General features: G+C 37.8%; 1 protein-coding gene across 2 annotated transcripts in view; it reads left to right on the top strand.

The window, feature by feature from the left end:
• The window catches only part of RAPGEF4 (Rap guanine nucleotide exchange factor 4), a 145,348-nt gene that overhangs the window by 103,548 nt on the left and 24,787 nt on the right, over nt 1–17,013 (top strand). For both annotated transcript variants that reach the window (XM_066322803.1, XM_066322802.1), the window contains 10 exons: nt 956–1,102; nt 2,394–2,509; nt 5,419–5,507; nt 7,765–7,843; nt 12,245–12,395; nt 13,564–13,652; nt 14,042–14,072; nt 14,310–14,388; nt 15,532–15,678; nt 16,840–16,937. In XM_066322803.1, coding sequence (XP_066178900.1) covers nt 956–1,102; nt 2,394–2,509; nt 5,419–5,507; nt 7,765–7,843; nt 12,245–12,395; nt 13,564–13,652; nt 14,042–14,072; nt 14,310–14,388; nt 15,532–15,678; nt 16,840–16,937 — 1,026 coding nt within the window. The remainder of the gene's footprint in view (nt 1–955; nt 1,103–2,393; nt 2,510–5,418; nt 5,508–7,764; nt 7,844–12,244; nt 12,396–13,563; nt 13,653–14,041; nt 14,073–14,309; nt 14,389–15,531; nt 15,679–16,839; nt 16,938–17,013) is intronic.

The raw sequence follows: 17,013 nt of genomic DNA, 5'->3' as shown, positions 1-17,013 counted from the left end.
AATTGCTCTATAATTTTGGGATATATTATGCAGTTTCTGAATGTAATCCATCAAAGTTATATCAGCATCTTTAGGACAAAGTAATTTGCTGGAATTTGGTGAATTGCTAGACCTCTCTCATCTGGGAGACCCCATCCTTTTGACCCATCCTTTTACCACCATGTTGTCATGCAATTGGATGACTAACTGTTCTCATGCATGTCTGACAGAAGTACTGCTTTGTGACTGGTGGTTCTCAGGTTGGATAAACCTCTTCCAAATTTATGCCAACTATTCATTTTAGTTAAGTCACAGACCAAAAAGCACCTTTATTAAATTTCCTGCTTATGAGAGAGATTTTTCAAGGCAAAGAAGTAGATCTTGGTACACAGCAATCCCTTGAGTCTTTAAAAGCCCTACTTCTTTATTGATTTCTCATTCATTGGCTGAGAATTCTCCATTTGAAAACAAAGCATTTCACCAAAATCTAGCAGAGGGTCCCTAGTGTTAAATCTGTTCCTAAGTAACAGATATTTAGCCGTGTTTTTTACAGTCACTGGGTGGGCCAGATCCTCTGTTACTGTAAATTGGAGGAAACTGAGTGCTCCTGATGTACAACAGCTGGAGATGTGTTGTTCTATGTTACTTCTGCAAAATAGATTTTATTTTTTAAGACCTCTATAAATAAAAAAACAAAATAGTTGACAACTTTCTGTCTTCAGCAGGCTGAGAAGAGTCCTTCAAGCTGAATGTAATTTCAGAGAACAAGCTGATTCTTTTCTGTTCTTGCCTCTCTTTCGTAATAGCAATAACCAGCTATCAAGTATTGTTTCCTAGTCATTATTTTAGCTGTTGATTTCCTGCCAAATAGATTTGTTTTGGTATTTGATTGTGAAGTCCAGTGTTTGTACAAGGACTTTCAATAGAATCCAGAGTAATGATGGGTTTCTGCATGTAAATGTTTTGCTCTGTGCAGGGTGTGGTATGTACTCTACATGAAGGAGACGATTTTGGCAAGTTAGCACTTGTGAATGATGCTCCCAGAGCAGCATCCATTGTTCTTCGGGAAGACAACTGCCACTTCTTGAGAGTAGATAAGGAGGACTTCAACAGGATCCTTAGGGTAAGAGTGGAACGGGCTGCCCTCACAGTGTGATATCAGAGCTTGTAAGTTTTTCTAGAGGCTGTCATTTCTATGAATATATTAATATTCATAACCTCATTTGTAGTAATTGTGGAACAGAGATGTGACAGTCTAGAAGGTCCAGTAGAGAATTTGTTCATCACCTTTCTTCTCTCAGTTCCCAGCTCAGGCATGAAAATGTGACCAAATAGAATCTTTGGTCTCTCACATTCTGTAATCTAGCATTGCCCTGCTTGGTTTTTCGTTATGTTGCCCAGGATTTCTTGGTGATATTCCACACATATATTGAAATAAACAAGATCACCCCTTTTCCCACATAAGTCAATGTCAGATACATTAAATTCAAGGTTTCAAGGCAGAATCAAGTGGCAAATGGAATAAGTTACAGATGTCTTTACACAGATGTCTTTGTCAGGGAACTCTAGAAAGATATTCCTAGACTAATTTTACAGTTGCTCATTTTAGGGTAAATGTGTTCCAAAGTGCTACTGCAGTTTTCTGAATTCAGGCTATTTTTTGGTCATTCATAGTAGAGGAAGTCAGAACTAATATCATCCTGTATTTGAACCTATATATGCCCAGTATTGCAGCAATAAAACCAGTCCAGAAAGGGTACTCCACTAGAAAAGTTACTTGTGGTTACTATACAGAAGAGAATGAGGATCTCTCTGGCAGTAGGGTTGGTTTGGCCGTGGAGACTTACAACTGATTAAGCTTTGGTCTATACTTCAAAGAAGATCCAAGTCCATGGTCTTACTAATTTTACCTGTGTTTTTTGAATGCACATTATACTTCTTTCTTTTTCTACTATGAGTGAGCTGATAGAAGAAAATGAACAGTTTACTGAGCTAAGACTTCCTATCCCTAAATGCTATTTTATTTATATTTTGATTATTTTTTTTAGAGAACAGTCAGAATGTAGAAAATAGTGCTTGTATATAAGTGGGGATAGAGATTACATTACATTTCATATGGCAAGTTATGGAGAGACTCTTTTTCAGCAAACTTTTTTTAATTTTGACATCTCCATAAAATGGAGATTTTTAACATAGTTCATGCTCTAGTCTCTCCCACAATTCTCTGCTTCATGCCTTGGTGCCAGTGCTTCCTTCTTGATTCTGCCTGTGAAGAAAACAGAATAAAGATGGATAAATACAGGGGGAAGGAATCAAAACCAGTCTTTTGTGTTTGAAACTCAAGCAGTTCAGTAGAGTAACTAATCAGCCAAATCAGGTGCAGTCACATTTATTAAAAGTAACTTGTCTTGCAGGATGTGGAAGCAAATACAGTAAGACTCAAAGAACATGACCAAGATGTCTTGGTGTTGGAGAAGATCCCAGCAGGAAACAGAATTTCTAATCAAGGAAATTCACAGCCACAGCACAAGTATGTTTTCATTCAGTAGTGCAAATGTCAGACAATTATTAACCTTTTAAAATGGTACTATTATCCAAACAATAGCATATTCCCTTTCGGTGGAAGACTGCAGTGACTATAAAGATTTCTTTTTTTAGTTATCAGCACATGCCCCATACTCAATAATATATTCATTTCTAGCAGCACACCAGCTCCATGTCTTTACACAATCTCAGTGTAAATACTTACCTCAAGTAATATCTTCCAAATAGACTAAGCATGGAGATTGATGAAACCCTGTTAATCTGAGTTACTGTGTAAAAGACATGTAACTGTAATAGCAATATTAACCATATTTTCCTTTCTTACCGAAAGGGGAAAAGTACAGTTCTGTTTGGATACTACTGTGCTAAGAGTAGAGTGAGGCTATTATCATTCTGAATGTTGGTAAAACGCCTAAAGGCTTTGTGAATATGTTATTTGCAAATGAATACACAATTTTCTTCAGAAGTATTCAAACAATTTTAACAAGTTTTGAATCCTTTACCCTGAACCTCACTTTCTCTCAAAAAAGGGCAAATTTATTGTGCAATACTTCAGGTACAGTTTTTATCTCATCTGGGATTTCATATACTTACTTTATCTGCATGACTTAATGCAAAGTTTTATTAAGATCTGTGAAGGTTGAATAAACTGTTCCTTGCATTTTATATACACATTTCACATTTTCCAGGAACTTCTACTTCATTTTTAACTTGATCTATTAAAACATTTAGAAGAACAATCTATGCTACTAGGTAACTGTGTCCTCTTACACAAGTTTTTCTTGGTCTTAATGAGGGGGAACTTGACTGTAGCCAGTGGATTTGCATCAGCAACTGCAATTCAGAGCAACTTGGTCATAGATTTAAATCCATTTTCTTGGGTCTGAGACATTTTTCATGCTTCCAAAAGTGAAAGTTCCATTTGAACATTTTGGAGCACTGCCTTCCTTGCAAACTCTTTGTGCCAGAATTACTTGTATTATTTAACGTTTTCGGAATTTGATAAAAATAGCCAGAGATATCTATGGTAAATGGTTAAGTTAGGCTGTATTTTAGGTCTTACATACCAGGAATATTTTCAGATAAAGCTCAGAATTTCATTTCTGTAAATATTTTACTCATTTGATTAGGTTTTGGGTACTGTATATGTGCCAGCAAGGGAGCTTTTGCTGACAACTATGACAAATAGACATAAGTCACCCAAAAGAGGAAGTTACCCTGAAGGTTCACTCTCTGCTTTTCACCCAGTTGGATTACTTTTTTAATACTGTGTTGACAGTGTCTTTATGTTTAAAGTCTCCCAAATTAGTTTACTGGGTTTGAGGATGATGCTTCCTTTCTTAGGAAATAGAGTAAGTGGCTACATTTATGTTTGGGAGTCCAAACCAAAATTACCAATATTTCTTGATTTCCAGAATGTGTTAATGGGATGCATTAGTTGAGTGTTCAGTACTTTTGAAAATGACTGCACAAAAGAGAAGCTTAACAGGCACCTCTTCTCAGGAAGAAACTAATTTTCTCATCTTGGCCTTGGGGAAAACTTCACTTTGGGAGTAGATCCTTTTGGTTACAGTTTGGATTCCACTGCCTCCTCTACGGAGGAGACAGAGCTCCTACACAGCCCCCCGAGCTGTGCTTTCAAACAGTGCCAGTTTCGCTTGGGAGGACTGGCTCTGAAGTTATCACTCCCAAGATCTAACTCTTCATGGGTGATCACACTCATGCAGGATGAATTCAGCAGCCCTGCAAGTCACTTCACTGTTCATTTTCACTTTCATATTCAGAGTACAGCAACCTGTGATTTCTCTGCTTCACTCACTTAGGTACTTGGTTAGTATCTCTGTGAGAATGTGCACTGGCTTAACAAGTGTTTGTGTTCTTGGGACATCAATACAGTTCTTCCAAAGGGGTTGGCAGGTAAAAGAACTGTGACGGTCAGTGCTCAAAGTGAGGAGGAGCTCCCAGGAGCTCAGCTCCACCACTTATTTCTCAGCAGGAGCAGAGTATCTTCACTTCTCAGGGTTTTTTTCTTTCTTTTTTTTTCTTTTATTTTTTTAAGTTTTATACTTTATCAGTAGAATTCCAGAAAAAAAAAAAAAAGAAAAAAGAAAGAAAGAAAAAAAAGATGCAAAGATTGAAAGAATGGAGGGAAATACAAAAAAGTCTGATCTGTGAGAAAAGAGAAAAAAAAGATGACAGGACAAGTTTTCTAATATCATATGATATTCTTCTGGTACTTAAAATCTTGCCAGTATTTTTGCATGAAGCAGAAAAACTGTTCACTCACCTCTCTAAATTAATTCCAGGAAATGGTACAATCCTCTGTTTATCAACTTGAAACACTTACTTCAGCTATGCAAGGCATTGCACAAATTTGAAGATACAGTGTACTGTTTCATTATTTGCCCCCGTCTTCCCAGACCAACCTCTGTCAGTAATGCTGAAGGAGATGAGGAGATGGTTTCCTTGCTCTGACACTGATACACACTAGTTCTTATTTCAGGCTTCTAGTGAGCCTGTTGTGACCCCTTAATGACTGCAAGTTGCTGTTGTTACTGAGATACTTCTTAGTGGAGGAGCATTTCTGCTTGTACTTCTCTGCATTTGTACCATTGCAGCTCTGATGATTGTGGTGCAACTGTAGTGGTGTTATACTGAAGTACTTGTGTGAGGAGGGGTTGTCTCTCATTCCTGAGCAGTTACTGCTCCTCGGTTTACAGGGGGGAACCCAGCAAAGGTTGTGAGTGGTTTTATCCTAAGCATACAGAGATTGTGGTCAGAGCAGGTGTTTGGCACACAGCAGCACAGCAGTCCTGATCTCCTTGCTGGTACACAATTATTTCCTGATTAGCTCTTTTGGCTTTGAGATGCTAACAGCTCCTTTCCTTCCCTCAGGTATATTGTGATGTCAGGAACCCCAGAGAAAATTTTAGAGCACTTTCTAGAAACTATGCGCCTTGAAGCAACTTTAAATGAAGCAACAGGTACCTACATGGCAGAAGCTGTTTTATTATTGCCCCATAAGATGGATTTGCTGGGGGAACACTGCAATGTGATGCTTTGAAAAGCACCTAGTGGTATTTTTTTCCCCGAAAAACTGTCTACTGCTCTGAAACAGCCCCAAGGGAATTAAGGAAATCCAGAATTAAAAATAGCAATCCACTTTTCCAAGCTTGCTCTATTGTATTTGTAGTTTAAGGTCTTTTGTTGTTTAAGCAAAACCCTCCAAGGTGCCAGGACAGCAGTTATGACCTTAATTAGGTACAGCCATAAGGCCTGGACAGAGACCCCCACTAGTAATGGGGGTAATAGTAGTAGTAGTAATAGACCCCCATTTTTCTGGAGGTTACTTTAATACTGTGGAATAGCTTGATACCTCTGGATGTTACATTGTGCTAGTATAAATATTCTCAAACCTTCACATCACATTTAAAGTATCACAATTTAAATTTTGTGTTTGTGATACTTTCCTATGTGCAGGGAAAAAAGAATTGTTACTCAAAGGAGAAGAACTCAACACAGCATGGCCAAGTCCCAAGAATGCAGGTTGCTGCATCTGCACTTAATGGGCTGCTTTTCATTAGTGTAAAGAGAACAGAGAATTTACATCTAGGGATATAGATACGTGCATTTTAGTAAGTATTTTAATTTTTGAAAAGAGTCAGACACAAAAAATCCCCATAATTCTGCTAAAGTAATACATAGACATATTAAACTACATAACATTGCTTTTGCAAATTCTTTTTGCACTATAGATGTCTGCTAAGTATATATTCAAAAGTGTTCATAAATCCAGTTAATCTGCTAATGAACTCATAGTATTGGAGAAACCTGTATAGTGGTCCATAAATGGTGAAATAATTGAAAAATTACAGAAATCCTTTTAAAATGTATGCTTTCACTACTTTAAAGACAGAAAAAAGGGGATCCTTGTCATAGATACCTGTTTAGTAGAATTTACTAGAAGCAAAATACTTTTCTTCAGGCTTGCAGCTATATAATCACAAATTTGCCATGTGCAGTATGCATGTATTATATAGTTTTATAAAAACAAATAATTTTAAAAATTTTTTTTTACTTTTTACCAAAACATCTAGTGACACAATTGTACCTGAATCCCAATACGATATAATGGTCACAATTCATAAAGTTATTTTTAGGATGTAGGATCACAGAATGCTGGAAAACTGAATTTTTCATTTATGCATTTCTTTAACTTAAGAGTATTTAAAAACCAGTTTGCTCTGGGTATTACAATAAAAAAATGCTGCCCTTCCAGAGGTGAGGTTTGCCAACTGAGAGTTACTTTCATATAGGAATTATACAAGTGGAAGCAATGGTGCAATATTACATTGCACTGTTATTTTCATATTTCTTCTGCCAACCCTTGCAATGTTTGTAGATGTTTCTGTTATCTCAAAAGTTGCTCTGTAGAAAGGGTACCTTGGGGTATTGTGTTCACAGTTTCTCAGTGATTCAATATAAGCCTGCCAAACTCATTCTGGCCTCTGCAGTCAGGCTTTATAAATCCTTCTTGTTGTCACAGGTACAAAGCTAAGGCAAACTGGGATTTACACCAGCTCTACCACAGGTCATTTTAGCAGAAAATATAGCTTGATGTGTTTGCCAGAGAAAATGTCAGTCATATTGTTCATAAATGTTTTAATGTAATGTAAATGCAAATATAGCAGCTGTGATACTTTTGAATCAAAATAAACCCAGAAATTTGACTGTCCATTTACCTCTTTTAGACATTCTACTCACTGTTAGGAAATCAGCAAAGAATGAAATTATTTACCTTCTCCTGTGTAGGATATACTAAATGTGCTGCCTGGTATTGTAACTCCTAAAGCCAAATGTTACAGCTCTTTTTAAGTGTCCAGGTGTGAAAGGCCTAATTCTTCCTTGAGTAGAACTCCACACTTGCAGAGAAGTATATCCAGATATTTCACTTTTTTGCTGTGCCAGATCTCTCTTTGACACTGGTAAATGCCTGTTAATGTAAGTGCAATAAAAATTCATGCAGATAAGACTAAAAGCTTAGTATTTTAGCTCATATTTGTTCATTACCCTTTTTTGTACCTAATGCCTACAAAGAAAGTGTAAAAAGATCGCTTTATTATCTGCAGAGGGCTAATAAGATAGTTCAGGTGAAAGACTTATCTTTGAAATCCCCAAGCTGCTTGCAGAGGCTTAATTGACTGTTTTCTTTCTTTTTCTTTTTTTTTTTTTTTTTCACAGATTCTGTTTTAAATGATTTTATTATGATGCACTGTGTTTTTATGCCAAATAGTCAGCTCTGCCCAGCCTTGATGGCACAATATCCTTTTTTAAGAGAAAAGTTAAGTCTCTTTAGCTGCTGTACCTATCAGTGATGAAAGTGAAGCTTCCCTCTGTCAAGAAGTGCATCACGTTCCATGGAGTCTGTGCCTTGTGAGTAGATTCTTAGTGCCTGACTAGCAGCTGTCTGAAATGGATAGTGTGTAATCCATGACGAGATACAGTACAGACCATGAAAACTCTGTATTTCCTGTGCTGATTGCTGTTGCAAGGGAAAGAAATGTACTGTCCCTCCATCAGATAAGTGAAATTACATGAAAGTTTGGGTTACCCTTCCTATATCCTTCCTATCTTTCTATTGTTCTGCTGAACTACAGCATCTACATTTTAACTGGGATAGTTATGTCTTGGTGATTTCAGTGGTCCACTTTATAGATTGCAAGCTGCAAACTGCCTCTAGCAAGAGGCTGCCTGGACTTGTAGACTCGTGGGTAAGTAGTTCCTAGGTGCTGACCTAATTGTTATGAAAAAGTAGTAATAATCTGTAATAATAGTCTATAGCAAATGCAAACAAACTGCAAGAAACTTCAACTGGATATGGAATATTAGGAAATGAAATCTTAATAGTGGAGAGCATTGAGAGCTGGGGGTGATTCTCATACTCTCTGCATGTTTCCCAGGAGTCTGTGAAATGTCCATCCGTCAGTTACTGGCAGGTTATTTAGTTTGGGAATCTGTTGGACAATTGAGAGTTTTCCTTGTGCACAGTGACTTGAAGCTATCAAGTGACTGGGAACATTAAATAAACATATAATGTTTTCTGTTTTATAGAATTCTGACAGGGATATAATAACTTCAGCTCCCTATTTATTTGTTTAGAATCGCAATGGTGTGAAAGTGCTTTCCTTCAAGCTCAGTGGGGCGAGTGACATGTGGGAAAGCTCACCTCCTGAAACCACAAAATAGAGCATTGTGTCCTTGTCTGGCAAGCTTGAGAATCCATTTGTGTTACTCCTAGTGAGGAGAGTAATTGTTTTGAAAACCTTTGGACCCATGGAACTGGTCTGTTGAAGATTGTTCGCACACCTGAAACAAACACATTTTCCCAAATCACATTGTTTTGGATATCAAAAAATATTATGAAATGCTGTTGCTGACAGCATTGAGAGGGAAAAAAAGGGCAGCACTTTTTAATGTTTGGGGTTTTTTTGTCCTGATTCATTTAGTTCATATTATTCAGTCAGCCCATTTGAGATTCAAGTTCTCTATCCTCAATTATAATTGAATACCTCTATCTAATAACTGAGAAAATCAGACCCATAAGCAAAATGTACCTCATTCTTTATAGGGGAAAAGCTTTTCTGATAATCAAAGTTAAGGATAATCACACTTAAGGATAAATACTCACTTGTGATGAAATCTCTTCTGGAGAGGATGCTAAGACCATGGTCTTAAGTGGGTCATGGCAAGCATCATGTTAATTCTTTTCACTGAGGAGGTGGAAGTAACTGGTATCCTACTGCTTTAGTGTTAGCTTTTCCTGGAGCTGAATTATTATTTATTTAGTCCATTCTGAATATGGAAAAGCTAACTGTGCTTTGTTGATTGTACCATTGAAATTTATTGTTAGAGTTGAAAGGTTCCTAACAAAGCTCATCTTTTTGGAGCAAAATCACTCTACAAAAGTGTTCGCCGGTGCTGTGAGACTAAGGAGAGATTAGTTATGCTCAATGAGGAAATTAAAACAGAAAAAGAAGAAAGGTGATTCAGTCAGCGACTTTTTGCTTCAGCTCCCAATTTTAATCAAAACAAGTCTATTTTCCTACACCCACTGAGGATACCATTTTAGCTGGCACCATACAAGTATGAGTAGAGTTCCACTGAAGTGCTTTCAAGCATGGTACATGGTATAAATTATTTGGGTTTTCACTTCTTTTACAGCAGTCATTTGTAAGTTATTTTAATCCTGAAAGGAATGGACAGGTGCACCATTTTGTCCAAGTAGCATTATTGCTTGTTGTGGATTCCATGCCTAGTCTGTGCTGTCCTTTGGCACACCAAGTCTTTTTCAGTCATTGAAGAATATAGATCCTGCAATATGAAAAAAAAATAACATCTGTTTTATAGGGAAGCAAAGGGCATGCTCCCCTGTCCCAGATCAAGATAAAAGCCCTGTGTGTTGGACCAAAGCCCTTGTTTCCCTCGTCTTCACAGAATGGAAATGGACAAATTCTTGGAGCTACAGCTTGTCAGAGGGAGTCAGGACAAGGTCTGAAAGAAAACCTGAAATAGAGCAGCAGCTCCAAAAGTGCACTTGGGTTAGTGCAAGTGTGTGAGCAGGGGTGTGCAGGGGTGCACCTTTAAAGTACCACTCTCTACATACTTACAAAGTATAAACTCCTCTTTTGCTCTCTGTAGTTGATAGTTCTTCAGCGTGTTTCTCTATGAGTGTTTTGCTAGCCTCCTCTACTATTGTGCCACCAAAAATGTTCGCATTCTGTTGTAGCAATTATCTTACACAGCTCCTGATATAGCTGAGTCTTCCTATGCAGGGAAGAATAGCCTTCAGAATTGCTTCAATTTCCCAGCATGCTAAGAGGAAATCAGAAATATATGTATATATTGAGCTCTAACCATGTTGGTGTTGATAAATATTTTGCAGTTATCTGACACTTGTTGCAAGTATACATTACAGTTTATTTCTGATTGCAGTCTGTAGTGAAGCTGCATCCTGAAGATCACATAAAATGTGAGAACTCTTCATTGACTTTCCCTGTGATAATGTTAATAAAAGAGAAATCAGTATAAATGAGCAGTAAAAATACAGAAAAATTACCAATGACTGTGGTGAGTCAGTTAATAAGAAAGTAAAAATACATTAAATAATTACAGTGTTTGAAAGGTAAATATGGCATGAAAAAAATTACATAGTAGAATATTAAACTTGCTCCCCAAGACATTGGAGCACATAACTTAAAATGAATTATTTACTTCTTGTGACCTTCTGACTTACTTTTTTCCTTAATTATACTGTCATGTTCAGTTCTCTACTAATTTTAAACCTTTCTAAATGAAATTAAAATGCAGATTTGAGAAAGTTTGTCAGTCAAATGAGCACCCCAGTAACCCTGGTAGAATGTCATATCTCTGCAGGGGCTTTGGGCAGTAGGATGATTTCGAAGTGTGATTTAACAGGTACTTTTCCCCATTGCATTTGATTAATAGTATTGTTGGAGAATTTTTTCTAAATGAGAAGCTTAGAATAGATATCTTACATAATTTATATTCAGCACTGATATTTTTATTTTCTAATTAGTATTTGAACGTATTTTGGTACAGCAACTGAAAGTGCATCTTGAAAGGATGCAAGGATGCTGGACGTGGCTGTGAGGGAGAGTGTCAGTATTTTGATATTATATGTTATTGTGTAATTGGGAATAGCATTACTCACAGCAGTCCAGAATCAGAATTCCAGTAACTGGGAAGCAAAGTTGAAGATGTTACTGCACTTACTTCCCACTCAGCTGTCAGTTTAAATATATATTGTTAACCTTTTTTCAGTGAGAAACAGATTGTCATATCCTGTTTCTTCTGGGGATACTTCATTTTCACACAGGTTAAAGGCTCAAATTATCTCAATTTATTATCCATTGTGCCTTTACTTCTTTTCTTGTTTTTTTTTTCCTTTCATTAAATGTTTCTTTTGGCCTTTTAGCTATTAGTCTATTTTTGTAATGTTGACACTTTGTCTTTAAAAAGGTCAATGAAATGTTTCCCTTTTTTTCTTACTGTTCATCACAAAATAATTTTCACACAGTATTGTGTCCTAAATACACCTTATTTGACCCACTGGAAATGTCTGATTTCCTCATGACAATGTGGCTACTACAAAATTTATTATTCTACCCTGTGTTTCTATAGTCAGTTTAGTCTGTAAATGTCAAAGTTTCCCTCCCTTAATGGGGCTGAGGTTCATCTTGAGTTACAATAAGTTCTAAAAACAAAAGGAATAACAGTGGTTGTTCATTCTGGTAGTCCTCACAAATGGAAAACTGGAATTGTATAAACAGAGTGACAGTTTTCTTTCTCTTCAACTGTTTCCAAAGAGGAACGAGGAGAAATATCCTTCTTCAGTCTCCATGGTTAATCCTTTTTGTTGTTTCAAGTGTCATTTCTGTTTCATTCCCCTACAGCAACCACCTGTGTTGTGGAACTGTGATCCTCCCTCTGCTCTTCAGAAAATTCACTGTCATTTTACTTTTTGGTATGAACGTGAAAAGTTTGCAAATTGTTACGCTAGTGGATGTCAGAATTTAGAAGTGTATATTGGAAGGTTATGTTTGAGCACTCTGAAAGTGGTTTGTTGGGAGTCAGTTGTTCGTGAATTTATACAGTGTTGGATATTTCCAATCACCAAAAGTTTTCCTTGACACTATGGCACCTATCATGCCCAGCCTTCTCAGGGTACAGAGCAGGAGAAAATGGATTATGCCCTCAACAATAAAAGGCGAGTCATTCGACTGGTTCTGCAGTGGGCCGCTTTATATGGAGATTTACTGCAAGAAGATGAAGCAGCAATGGCCTTTTTGGAGGTACAAAAGAATCATTGTATCACTGGAGTGAAAGAGGGCATTTTGAAGGGCAAAATTTATTTCAGTTTATAACTGTTTGCTCAGGTTTGGTTGCAGACAGTGAAGGCACCACAACACTGTTTGAACCATTGCTAGCCTCTGGGCCTCTGGAAACAGTGTTGCAGGGGTAGCTTGCATTATAACATTAGCTGAATTTGCTTTTTCTAGTATTTTCTTGTGAATGGTTCAGGTTGAACTGGAGGGCTGTTCATGGCTGCCTGAGGTGGAGGGCTGCCACTCTACAGAAACAAAAGTCCTTTCCATTTGAATGAAAGCTGTACTGCAGCTATTGGAACTTAAGATGTTTGTCTTCAGAACCCTTGTAAATTCTTTGTGGTAGCTGCCATATCTTTAGATTTCTAAGATAAGAATGCACTGCCAGTGTCATGTTAAATGATCACGATTGCCATTCTTATTTTATATTGTGTTTATGGAACAGAATCCCATATGTTACTGGCTGAATGAAAGTTCTTGTCCTAAAGAGCTTAAAACTGAATCTAAGATTTAGCAGAGGGGAATAAAGAGAAGCTTTAAGAATGCTAGAACCGCGCCCCCCAAGCCCACATGGGAAAGTTTTTCAAGCTTTGGAGATGCCCTGGTCTTTCATTAATCCAGAAGTTAAAGAACAATCATTAGCTGCCAGTACAGAGATCCTGCTTTGGGATGGTTTTATGTAGATATAAAAGGAGGAGGTTTGAGTAGGGTTTAAAAGTGGGTGATACTGTAGTGGGTTGGCGTAGCTGAGAGTCAGTGACTCAGGAGCAAATGAAGTGCTGAAGACTACAACAGCAATGAATAAAAAACCGTATCATGCTAAATTATTTGTGGATTTTTTTAGTCCTTATCCTTGACAATGTGAAAATGCAGGTTTTACACAAGCAGTCAGTGGTTGCAGAGTGAGCTAAGGGGCTTCATCAGGCTTCCCTTCTGCATGTATAACTCTTGCTTTAAACCAGCTGGAGATAAACAAGTAGAAGTAATAGAGGGTTGGGCCCAGCATGTGTTCCTCTATGCAGATTATCATTCTTTATAATCATTAAGCTATCAGATGTCATCTCATAATCCTCTCTCCTGAGTACTGCTCATTTACCCCTACAGTTATTTAAAGACTGTTCTGTATCATTTACAGGAATTTTATGTATCTGTATCAGATGATACTAGAATGATTGCAGCACTAAAGGAGCAACTTCCAGAGCTAGAGAAAATTGTAAAGCAAATGTAAGCTTGGTTTTGCTTCTTTCTAACTTACTGGTTATATCTATTAAAAAGCCATTTTGTGAATGACACTCAGTTATATGAAATTGAAAGTTTGCATGCAGGCTCATTTAAATTAATGTCTATGGCTCTCTTTTCCACATCACTCTTGCAAACACCATACCCTCACTGAGAGATTGACAGAAGCTTATTTCATGCTTACATGAACTTTGTATAATTTTTTTTCTGCCTTGGTCCTAGATTAACTGTGATATCATCTAGTCTTTTAATATATAAATATGATTGTATTGATATGCTAGTTTGACAACTGGTTCATGTTCTAGAGGTGATTTTGTACACAAAATCTTCCAGGTGATATTTAATTATATATTCTATGCTTTACCTTTTTATAGTTCTGAAGAACCTAAAGCATCACAAAAGAAGGTGAGAAAATATATTTGTCCCTTTTTGCAAGTAAAATTTTAAGCACAGCCATTTCATAAGCATCTTCTCTTTAATAAGCATGGATATATTAAAAAATCACATTGAGAGATAACTTTTAACATTGTAAAAAATTTCATTGTTACTCTTTTTCCTGCCATTGACAAGAGATGTATTGTAGTTCATCTGTATCACACGTTTATTCTTGCATTAATGTGAATCTCGATGATTCATTTTCAGCACAAAGTTCTTCTGCAGCTATTCAACACAAGTGATGACAGAGCACAGAAACGCCAGCCTATCAGGGGCAGTGATGAAGGTAAGTTTCTTCTCTGCTAAGTTTTCTTGAGCCACTGACATCTATATCAATTTTTCTGTCTCAAAAAAGGTCCAAAAATAAATGCAAGTACCTACCTAGAATTTTGAAGCCTGGCCTGAAGCAAACTCTCTTTGCTTTTGCTAGCCCACTATTCTCCATCATTGATTTGAGGTGCTCCTGGTCTTTTCCCTTGGTTACTTGTGCTATCAAACACTGCTTCCTCAGAAGAAGATGTAAAAACCTTTAAAATAAGGAATGAACAAAATAGAGATGAACCAATAAGACACTGGTAATGGCAGTGCAATAACGAGTGGAAGCTGAAGGTCATGTTTGAGCCTCTGTCTCCCCTATGTAGTTTGAGCTAACATGCACAGCTTTTGCAGGGTAGGAGTGGAGCAGATAATCGTGCCATGGACCATAGATCTAGAATCCGAGAATCTAGGCCCACAGCCTCAAAACCAAAATCTGCTGGTTTGCCTTGTTGCTGTTGTTTGATTCTCTGAAGAGATTGAGGTAAAATTTACAGCAGTGTATCAGAACATAATTTTCAGATTTCTGATTAGGTACTCTTAAAGGTTGTTCTGTGGAACTTCACCTAAAAGAGCTACTTCTTCAACACCTTTGATATTAAAGGATAGCTCTTGCTAATGAACAGCAGTAAAACCAAGGTTACAAATTGAAGGTAATGTAGCTGAGAAAGCTGGTGGCATAAATCAGACCAATGCAAGAACCATGTTAAAAGATGGAACTAACTATATATGAACAAGCAGACATCCTGCCAGTCATGCAGCTTCTGTTGTCCATAGTGGTGTTTTTAGGCCCATGAAGAGGTAAACAGTTCCTGCTGCCAGGGAAGTACTACCTCTTGTGTCCTGACAGGCAGTAACTGCTCTTTTCATATGGCTGCATGCTTCTCATTTGTAGGACAGGCAGCTCACTGAACACTGAAAATCCAAAACTCTGGGAAGTCAGAGATTTCTGAACTAGAAATTGTGGAGTATCTGAGGAATGGGGAGCTATGTAATGATTTATTGTTGCTTTGTTTCATTTGTGAGGAGTGGTTACTGAAGTGAAAGTAATTTGTATGGTAAATCTGTGGTTTTTACAGGTGGAATAAACCGTGCAATTTTTTTTTTTCTTTAGTTCTGTTTAAGGTGTACTGCATAGACCAAACCTACACCACTATCCGTGTGCCTGTGTCTTCTTCTGTGAAGGAAGTGATCAGTGCTGTAGCAGACAAGCTGGGCTCTGGAGAAGGCCTCATCATAGTAAAGATGAGTTCAGGAGGAGGTACTGTACCTACATCATCTCAAACACTCCTCAGTTATAGTGAAGGAGAAGTTTTGGAGGGATTGAAAGACTAGTTCAGTCAAGGTTTTATATCCATGTGCATGTTCAGCTCTCACACAAGTCCTAATTGAGAGCCAAGTCCTTCCTCTGCTGCAGGCACAGACTGCAGCTCACATGGGAAACAGGACCAATGGAGAAGCTTGTGTGTCTGCATGTTACAGAGCACAGCTACCCCGATTTTCCTTCACTGGCAGACTTGTAAGAGTTTTTTAACAACAGACTTGGGAATCAGTAACCTCAGAAAACACTGCAGTGCAAACATTCTGGCAGTGGTCACTACCATTTTGGCTCCTCTGTCCATGCAAACCACTACAGAGTAACTTAATGCCAAATGCGCTGACCTAGTGTTTGCAGAGGGTCAGGGATCAAGGCCCTCCCTCTAGGCTGTGGAAATGCAAGAGTAACTGGAGGGTGAATTCTGCTGGAGAACTGATGTTGCTCAAGTGCTTTGGTTGAGTATAACTGTGTGGAGAGACACACAGAGGCGATGAGAGCTGTGTTGGAAGGCATTTTTGCAAACAGTGGTGCCTGCCAAAAATGGCTCACTTCCTGAGAACTGACACCAGGCAGTTTTTTACTTTTTGCAGTTGAAATAATTCTTTATTGTCAGATTTACTGGCCTCCAACTTATGCTGGAAGAGACTGTTTTGTAAGTTACTTCATTATCTTTTCTTTACCTTCGATGTAGTGCTCTTTTAGAAATGTTGTAGTGCATTTCCATCACCTTCTTGAGCAGTTATTGCCTTCCAGAGCAATTTCTATTAAGAACAGCTCTCCGAATGCTTACAGCTCAGCAATGAATGAATGGACTCCTTAATTAGGCTTCATTTTTGCAGGTAGTTTGTAGTGATAGCAGCACAGGCTTCTTGACCTGTCTGTACAGTTTAGGACCGGGATTTTGGTTCTGTAGGAGACTGGTTTGGGCTGAACTTACCACATTTCTCCAATAAAGAGGACCTTGCTGTCTTCTATTCTGTATCCTGGATGTTGGGTTTCTGGGCAGAATTTGTTCCCAGGAGAGTGAGCTGTGCAACTGGTGAATCAATCCTGCTGTAAATTCTTTGTCTGTGTAATAAATAATAATTTGTTTCATTTTTACAGAAAAGGTTGTGCTCAAGCCTCATGACGTTTCAGTGTTCACCACTCTCAGTGTTAACGGCCGGCTGTTTGCTTGCCCCCGGGACCAGTTTGATTCTTTGGTATGTGTGTGCAGTGCTCAGGAACATCAGGGCTTTGCTTTATTTGAGCACCTGGCCCTTTTTGCATTATCCACAC

This window comes from Sylvia atricapilla, chromosome 7, assembly GCF_009819655.1.
Source record: "Sylvia atricapilla isolate bSylAtr1 chromosome 7, bSylAtr1.pri, whole genome shotgun sequence".
In the NCBI taxonomy this organism is placed as follows: domain Eukaryota; kingdom Metazoa; phylum Chordata; class Aves; order Passeriformes; family Sylviidae; genus Sylvia; species Sylvia atricapilla.
This window is presented reverse-complemented; position numbering and strand designations above follow the sequence as displayed.